Source organism: Daucus carota, chromosome 2, assembly GCF_001625215.2.
Source record: "Daucus carota subsp. sativus chromosome 2, DH1 v3.0, whole genome shotgun sequence".
In the NCBI taxonomy this organism is placed as follows: domain Eukaryota; kingdom Viridiplantae; phylum Streptophyta; class Magnoliopsida; order Apiales; family Apiaceae; genus Daucus; species Daucus carota.
Window position 1 is genome coordinate 31932995 of NC_030382.2, and position 9699 is coordinate 31942693.

The 9699-nt window shown below is 34.0% G+C and overlaps 2 protein-coding genes across 2 annotated transcripts; both read left to right on the forward strand.

The window, feature by feature from the left end:
* Window positions 1-1105: 1105 nt before the first annotated feature.
* Window positions 1106-3838, forward strand: LOC108208394 (probable WRKY transcription factor 14). Its single transcript, XM_017378928.2, is given in 4 exon segments — window positions 1106-1909; window positions 2659-2799; window positions 3108-3633; window positions 3635-3838. Coding segments are annotated over 4 exon segments (1233 nt in total). The 5' UTR covers window positions 1106-1394; the 3' UTR covers window positions 3686-3838.
* A 3867-nt stretch (window positions 3839-7705) lies between these two features.
* Window positions 7706-8578, forward strand: LOC108207370 (protein MAIN-LIKE 1-like). Its single transcript, XM_017377821.2, has one exon. The coding sequence runs from the start codon at window positions 7706-7708 to the stop codon at window positions 8576-8578; it is 873 nt and encodes a 290-aa protein (XP_017233310.2).
* The last annotated feature ends 1121 nt before the right edge of the window (window positions 8579-9699 follow it).

Consider the following 9699-nt stretch of genomic DNA (forward strand, 5'->3'; position numbering starts at 1 on the left):
TTCAGACAACGGGCAAAAACCGTTGTCTGATGCAGTTTTTGTTGTAGTAATCGGAGTACTTATTTGAGAGGTAGTGGATCTTATTGAAATCGGATTCAATTAAAAATTTAAAGATTCTTTAGAAATTTGTGTATACCGAGTATGGGTATTAGAAATATATAAAAATATTAATATATTCGAAGATTATCCTTAAAAATGTGATAGCATTCAATCAAGATGGATTAAAATCTACTAAAATTAGATAATATTCAAAATTTTGTGATTCTTATTGAAAACAAAAGCTAGAATTTAATCATTGGTGGTTCATGGAAAATGTACATTAAAAAATATACATGATATATAATAGTTTCGAACTCTTTCGGGAGTGTTCAATTTTTTGTAAGAATAAAATTATTTAATATTAAAATATATTTAAAAATATATGAATATCTTATATAGTTGTTTTTTTATTAAATGTTACATAAAAATTTAAGATGAGTCAATATATTTATTCATTCATTTTAAAGTTTAAAAGTTTATGTTACGACAGTGACTTATTGTTTGTGTTCGTACACCTATAGTAATTAATATATTTATAGTTATTATATATCACTACTGTGTAAACGAAAAGTTTGAGAGTAAGCATTACACAATTTTCAAGATCTTTTTTGAAAAAAAAAAGAAGAGAAAATATAATAGATCCTCCATTTTTTTATACCAAATATTTTGACACCAATAAATGAAGTGCCTTCTAGAAACATAAAAAAAATTCACAGAAATTAAAATTCATCTATTTGAGATATATAATAAATATTTTATTAGTTATTTTTAAAAATTATTAAATTTAAGTAATTACTTATTCATGGAAAAATAATATTAATTAATTAATAATAAATTTTCCTAAAATATTATTTCATAATAATTTTATTAAATAATGACATTTAATTAATTACGGTGTTTTATATATATATACACACCGGGACCCTTTTCACCGAATTACGGTATTTTCGATTCGGTTTTTACCTAATAATTAGCCCCACCGGGTAACTCTTTTCACTGAATGGATTCTAGGTGTGAAACTTACATGTACTCGGTAACCCTATTCTAGCATAGGAGCAAATAGGAATCTGGCCAACATTGTTGGATCTCCCTCCCCTCTACTTTTACTCTTTTCAAACTGTTTGCCTACCTAGCTAGCTTTTCACTTCATTTTCTTTCTTTCCCCTCCCCCTCCCCTCTCTGTCTCTTCTTGATTTGCTAACCACATATATTAATTTATCAACAAATAATTCCTCACAGCAAGCACATACATTATAACTCCTTTTCTTGCTATCTATCCATCTATCAACATATATACTTAGTTAAAGAGCAATCTTATGATCATACTGGAATATAACTAATTACTCCGAAGATTAATGGATAATTATCAGGGCGAGTTAGCTGACATACTTGGAAGCAGCAGCCTTATACCCTCATCCCAAGAGCCGTCTCACGTTACCACCGCAGATATGTGGCAGTTGAGCCACTCAGCTATGAAGAAAGATCATTCTTTGGATGATTTTGGAAATCCATTTTGTACCCTAATCAAAGATCCACTGTTCGAAGACTTGGATATTCCAATTTCAAATATCTTCACTGCAGTCTCTTCAAATATTATTCAGCAATCACCAACAACATTTCCTGATGATGATAAATATTCAAATAAGTTTCAGATCTCCCGGGACTTGTCATCGTCATCAGACATAAGCTGTGCTAATTCTTCCAGCTTACTGAAACCACTTGCTCAGAATCGTGAATTAATATGTGATAATCATGTTAATCATATGATGTTTAGTGGTATCAGCTCCGGAACTAGTAAGCCTTGTAATTGCTTTATCGAAAACAGAAGGGCTCAGATCTCATCTCCACAATATACGGGTATCAAGAGAAGGTAGAATTAATGACTTCACATGCATATATACATATTTTATTTCGTCTTTATGAATTGCTAGCTTCAATGAATTGAATATGCATATATCAGTTCTGCAATTAACTGCGCCCTAATCCTGAATATAACATGTTTTAAATATATCTATTTTATGTGGATAGCTACTAATTTAGAACCAATAATACATGAAATAAGGTTTTTTTTTATCACAATTTTTGTTTGATCTACAGGTTCTTGCTAAATTGCAAATATATATTAATTAGCTAATTAATTAAGTATAATCTCAGAGCTTTGCTAGCTTCAGTCAGTAGGTTCTACGGTACTGCATGTTGTAATTTACTATTATGATTTTTCAATTTGCACTTGATTCTTTTACAAATATGTTAGAGGAGGAGACAAAGCTTTGAAATCAAGGTTTTTAATTAAAGATGATAGGGTTATCATGTATTGTCTGTTATATATATAGGGTTTATTTAGAGTTTAATGTATTTTGATGCATTTGATTTAATTTCTGCAATACATAATTAAACAACCAACCTAGTATATTTTACTCATAAGGTTATTGCCTTGTATCTTATTCTGTAAAAAGTTATACTGAATACTCAATGTTCATAGTATACTTTAAGTACAAATTTATAAAGTGTAATTTTAGGTGAACATCAGCACATGTATTAAAATTTACAATTTCATAATAAGAAAGATTGAGTATGTTAGCTTGCTATATGAATGTTTTAGAATGTATATCCCTGTAGGAAAGGGCAGGGAAAGAAGGTAGTTTGTATACCAGCACCAGCACCTGTTAATAGCAGGCCTACCGGAGAAATAGTTCCATCTGATCTCTGGGCATGGAGGAAATACGGTCAAAAACCGATTAAAGGATCTCCATATCCAAGGTAATTTTTATCTATAATCCACAGCTCTAACTTGAATATATTTATTCTTCATCAAATGTACCGTATATTCGATATATCATTCAAGCAGATCACAAAATCAAATGGTAATTTAGTTGGCTGCTAATACTTCTTTGGATTCTTTTCCTTAACATGTCATAAACAATATTACAAGAAACAGGGTTTTTGCAACCAAATTATTAGTAAGTTTATATAGTTAAGTGTAGTTTAAGTGATTATATTTTTACGAGCCTTTAAAATATTTTTTGGCAATTATATAATTAATGTTATGTTATATGTAATTGGAGCAGGGGCTATTACAGATGCAGCAGCTCAAAGGGTTGTTCAGCAAGAAAACAAGTTGAACGGAGCCGAACTGACCCTAACATGTTAGTAATCACATACACCTCAGAGCATAACCATCCATGGCCAACTCAAAGAAATGCTCTCGCAGGCTCCACAAGAAATAATCCTTCCAAGAACAGCATTATTGCTAGTGCAACCAAAAATGCTCACGGCTCTAATGAAACTCCAAAGTCGCCTCTACCGGGCTTAAAGGAAGAACATAAAGAATTGATGAGCACCAACACTGTCACTGTGAATAATAGTTCATCAGAACATGTTAACATTAAGGGAATTCATTTGGAGGAAAAGGATACAGGAACAGAAGCCGGGGATCATTATATTAACCATCCTGACAAAGATTTCTTCGCGGAATTAGGAGAGATTGAGGGTACTGATCCATTGGAGCTCATGTTTACACAAGGATTTACAGGAGAGGAGAGTGAAAGCCACAAAGCATTGGATCCATATGGTCTTTATGAATGGTCAGGAAATAGCAAACATTAGTAATGTCACATCATACGGAAACCAAGCCAGGAAGTTATGAAAAACCTTACAGAAATTCATATATATTTTTCACTACTTGTATAAATATTCCATTGAACTTTGACATTCCAAATTCCAGCTAGTTGGACTTTTACTAATATAATGGAATTCTAGTATATATATTCAAACTCCTGGTGACATATATCATACTCCCTCCGTCCCATTTTATGTGACCCTTATTCCTTTTTGGGACGTCCCAAAAAGAATGAACCTACAATACTTAATATTTTTGAACACTACTTTTCACTATTACACCCACTACTTTCTTCCACTATCTCTTTTCTATAATAATATAAACACTATTACACCCACTATCTTCCTCCACTATCTCAAATCTATTATTAAATATTGGTAGATCCCACCACTTTACCCACTTTTCAACTAAACTTACTACATTTTTCTTAATCTCCGTGAAAGTCAAACCAGCTCACTCTTTTTGGGACGGAGGGAGTAATTAACATTCATTTTACTGCAAATTACGACTTTGTTCTTAGGAAGTGAAGGTGATTACTGAGCAGAGAAGAGATGCAGCAAGTTCAAGATTGCTGTAGGTAGAATATATGTTAGTGGAAGAGACAGAAAACTGGTGGAACAGAAGGTATGAACAGTTAAAATAAGTAGTATCTGTATACATATCAGACATGACAGGATAGCTCAGTGATGATTGACGAGATTGATGTATTGGACTTATCTCTTTCCATCCATCTATAATTATGTAGGATCACATAATCTCGGGGTTTTGGGTTAACTTAAAATAAGTGATTTTTTACTTAAACTAAAGAAGTGAACTAGAAGTGAAAAGCAAGTTAAAGATTTATAAATTATTAAACTGTTTGGAAAAGAAGTACAATCGGTGAAAGAAAAGATAAATATTGTCAACTTTTTATAAGTACTTCTAGCTTTTTTACACAAACATGTCGAGAAAAACACAAGCTACTTTTAAGCTCCGTAAACAAACAGGTACTCTCCATTATATCATGCACAGTGAAAATCATACATAATCCAACTCATGAGCTACCTAGCTCTTTCTGTTCTTATAGGAATAACAGAAAGATAATACCATGACTATGTAAGACTTTCTATGATTTTGTTTAAGTTTTCTGCAACTTCTTGTTATGACAAGAATGGATGCATGTAGCTAAATGATCCGAACAAACCAAAAAAATTATGATCAAAGTTGAATATATTTACGTGTATATATAATACATATTTAATTGCATATATTCTGTTAAAAGTGATCAGCTACAATCCAAAGTTACCGCAATATCATGTAGATTTCATGTCTCCATGGGTCACAAACAAGTGAAGAAAAGGTACCTGTTCGTGTATGATTAATTGAGAACAGTGACACTAAGTTCAGTCAAATCCATCAACTTTCACTAGTTAGAAATTTATAACTTTTCATCTCCAGGATGGGAGATAAGGAGAAAACAGTGGTCCTCATACTTCATGAGATGATTTCAAATATGACAGAGACAGCCATAATTTGTCACTGTTAGGAGATGAGCGAGAGCTGACTAACAATATTCAATCTTTGTATTTCAACCTAAAATATAGTTCGACGCGTAATTATGTTTATAATCATTATTCTCAAGAATTTTGGGACCACAAGTTAGCCAATACGTGAACTTCACAAGCATATAAATAAAAGTCATGTCCGTGAGCAGTGCCGTTCACGAACAGAGCTGTTTGCGAACAAGCTCGAGCCCGGCTCGATAAGAGCTCGGTTCGGCTCGGTTTGTTTCGAACTTGAGCTCGAACACATAAATGTGTTCGTTAAGAAAACGAGCTCGAGCCGAGCTTTTAGTGTGTTCGGCTCGAGCTCGGCTCGTTAAAACTCGAAAAAATGCAGTATTTTCACGATAATTTCGTAAATATATACATGTTATTCAACACCAAATTCAACATATAATATATCAAATCGATCAGGAGAATATTAACTAGAATATGGTACCATCAAAACCCACTAAAAGTTTTATTTAGCTTGCTATTTTAAGAGTCAAGTAGCGATTTGGCCTTATTTTATTCTGGCTCGGCTCGTATTTGTTCGTGAACATGCTCGTGTTCGGCTCGTTAGTTAACGAGCTCGAGCTCGAAAACAAGTTTTTGTTCGATAAGAAAGCTCGGCTCGGCTCGATAGAAAAAAGTTTAAAACTCGGCTCGGCTCTGTTCGTGAACAGCCCTATCCGTGAGTGTATAGGTAATAACAGAGTAAATTAGAAGAGACAAAAAAACAAAAAATAAATTTGATTCCAGTGCAAAACTATCTCCTTAAAACGTATTCCCCCTCTCATCGTATATATGTGTAGAACGATCGATTCTCAAGATAAAATAGATTACAATGTCGTTGTAGAAGAACGACACTACCAAGTACCAACGAGATGAATACTGAGCCAACGAGCTGAAAACTGAGCCAAAAAATGATCACCAGAAGAGGGCAAAGAAGATTGTGACGACTATGTATTTGCGAGATAATAACCCCTGACGACCTATAGGAATATATATATATATATATATATATATATATATATATATATATATATATATATATATATATATATATATATATATATATATATATATGGGAGGGTTCTACAACCAAAGGTGGATAAATTATTAATTTTATCCACCTCATTTTTAACCGTCCATTAAGCAGCTAACGGTCAAGATTAAAAAAAGGATTAAAATATTAAACAGCGTATACGCTGTATTATGTAGCGTAAACCCAGAGAAACAAAATGTACGTTACATAATACAGCGGACCGGTTTTTTCTAGCGGAACCGGGCTCGTTATACTGTAAAGCGTATTGTGGATGAAAACTTAACTTAACCTAATTCAAAAACACAACCACTAGATCGATTGAAGGCGATTTTGAGGGCGATTCAACCTAATTCAACCCAAATCGACGCTATCCTAGCAGCAAAAGGTGAGTATTTCTTGTATATGTGTGTGTATATGTGTGTGTATATGTCGATTTTTTTGGTTTGATTTCGAATTTGTTAGTTAGATTGTTAGTTAGATAGTTTGATTTCGAATTTGTTAGTTATATAGTTAGATTTTGAGTTTGATAGTTAGATTGTTGGTAAAATTGGATTTGTAGTTTGATTTGGAGTTTACTATTTTAGAATTTGGTAAAGTCGAATTTTATAATTGAATTTTTTGTTGGATTTTGAGTATGATAGTGTAGATTTTGGAAAAGTTGGATTTTGATTTTGATTTGGAGTTTAATATTGTAGAATTTGGTGAAGTTGAATTTTTTTGTTGGATTTTTGAGTATGATAGTGGTGATATTGGAAAAGGTGGAATTTGATTTTGATTTGGAGTTTAATATTATAGAATTTGGTGATGTTGAATTTTTTTGTTAGATTTTGAGTATGATAGTGGTGATATTGGAAAAGTTGGAATTTAATTTTGATTTGGAGTTTAATATTGTAGAGTTTGGTGAAGATGAATTTTTTTGTTGGATTTTGAGTATGGTAGTGGTGATTTTGGAAAAGTTGGAATTTGATTTTGATTTGGAGTTTAATATTATAAAATTTAGTGAAGTTGAATTTTTTTGTTGGATTTTTTGTTGGATTTTGAGTATGGTAGTGGTGATTTTGGAAAAGTTGGAATTTGATTTTGTTTTGGAGTTTTATATTGTAGAATTTGGTGATGTTGAATTTTTTTGTTAGATTTTATTTGGATTTTGAGTTTGATAGTGTAGATTTTGATGAAGTTGGATATTTTAGTTTGATTTGGAATTTAATTTGGAGTTTGGTTTGTTGACGTTGAGAATAATAACATGATGTAATTTTATTTGTAGATATGGCGAATGATTATTGTGGCCCAGTCGATAATTCTGTGCTCTATGACCAAGCTAATCACATAAGCACAACAATCTGGAACGGGGGGTTAAGAGAAAATTAGCTAACAATCCGTCAGAGTACATCTAATCTCGGCGAATGGCATTTACATGATTATCAAGTCCACTTATTGCGGCAATGGGGATTTGGGATGTTTGTAAACCCAAAGTCGGTTATGCAGAATGATGTTAGCTTGATCACAGCTTTAGTGGAGCGTTGGAGACCCGAGACCAACACTTTTCACTTCACTTTCGGGGAGATGACTGTGACCCTTGAAGATGTATATATGTTGATGGGTCTACCAGTGGTTGGAGAGCCAATTAGATCCGATGATGATATTCCACATAGGAGTACATGGCTTCGAAGATGGCACGATCCAGAACTTACAGAGGAGCAAAGGAAATCTGCCTTGGACCGTGGTGGTGTGAAGTTGAAATTTTTGAGAGCGCAGTATGGTACTTGCCCTTCGAGTACAGATCGGGATATGATGGTGATATACACTCGGGCATATGTTCTCTACTTGTGTGGGGCAATACTGCTTCCTACCAAGTCCAACAATGTCGTCCACCCTCGACTGATCCTATTTCTAGAGGATCCGAGCAAAATTTATGGATATGCTTGGGGGGCTGCAGTTCTTTCATATCTATATAGGAATTTGAAAGAGGCTAGTAGAAAGGATGTCAGGTCTATATCCGGTTGTACAACAGTTTTGATGCTATGGTCTCGTGAGAGGTTGCGCCCGGGACAACCTTTGATAGCAGAAAATACGAGGATGATATGGCCTAGGGCATTAGCATGGGCTGTTGCTCCAGTCTCTTCAGGGAGGTCAAAGTTCTACAACGTTCATCACAACATCGATGCATACAGAGGTATGTTCGATAATTTCTATTTGGATTGGGTGCGTTGGAGGCCATATGCACGTTTCTATCGGAGGCCTGATGCGCATTTCGAGAGAGCTCTAATTGCTGGCATTGCCCGTGTACCACTCTATAAACTCCTTCAAACCGGTACTAGCATTGACAAATTCATCGAAGAAAGAATTCATTGACTCACTTCTGGAGGTAGTGGTCATCCCGGTTGTGAAGTGCAGTTTAGTGTAAACACGGACCCACTTGTGTCGAACGGAGTACATATCTTGTAACCAAGAATGGTTCATCAAATCGTATTTTTCAACTAATGCCTCCCACCTATCTTCGAATTGTGCAACCGTTAGTGACTTGTAGATGCAAGAGTTGAAATCTTCTTTGAAGTGATCATGATTTGCATATAAATGCGACAATTTTTCACCAAATTTTGTACTTATATGCCACGTACAATATAGATGACTTGTGTTAGGCAAAACTTCGGCAATAGCATTTCCAATAGCAATGTCTTGATCGGTGATGATCGTTTGTGGAGCCACGTTCCCCATAGCCTCCAACCAACTCTTAAACACCCATAAGTAAGATTCTTCGGTCTCATCCCTTATCAGGGCAAATCCGAACAAAATTGACTGATAATGGTGATTTACCCCCGTAAATGGCACGAACGGCATGCAATACCTATTAGTAGGATGTTACATATTTGATGATGTCACAGGTATCTAACTTGTTTAGTGTGCAGAAGCAAATATCAGAGTTTAGCTGGAAATCAGAGTTTAACGACTGACAGCTGGATCAGAGTTTAAGCGATGATCAGAGTTTGCAGGCGGCTGATTTTCAGGAGCATATCTGACTAAATAAGGAAGATAAAGATCAAGAGAGATTGTACAGATCAGGACAGCAGAAGGATAGCTACTGATTAGTTTATTTTAGGAAGCAGATAATTATAAATCAATCAGTAGATATCATGTAACTGTGTATATAAACACAGCTTAGGGTTTACTCTAGATGAGTTATCAATTGAATATCATTCGTGTAACCTAGCAGCTCTTAGTGATAAGATATAAATCACTAAGAGATTATTTGTAAACTACTGAGATTTGTGAATAAGAGTTTATTGAATTATTCTCTTATACTTGTGTTTGTTTTGGATTGTGTTCACTATATTATCATATATATAGTGAGTTTAGTCGGCCTAACAAGTGGTATCAGAGCCAGCTCTGTTGATATACCTACAGTGAGATCTTAATCACACACAATCATGTCTGAGAAATCACAAAACAGTAGATATGAGTCTCTTAGGGTTCCG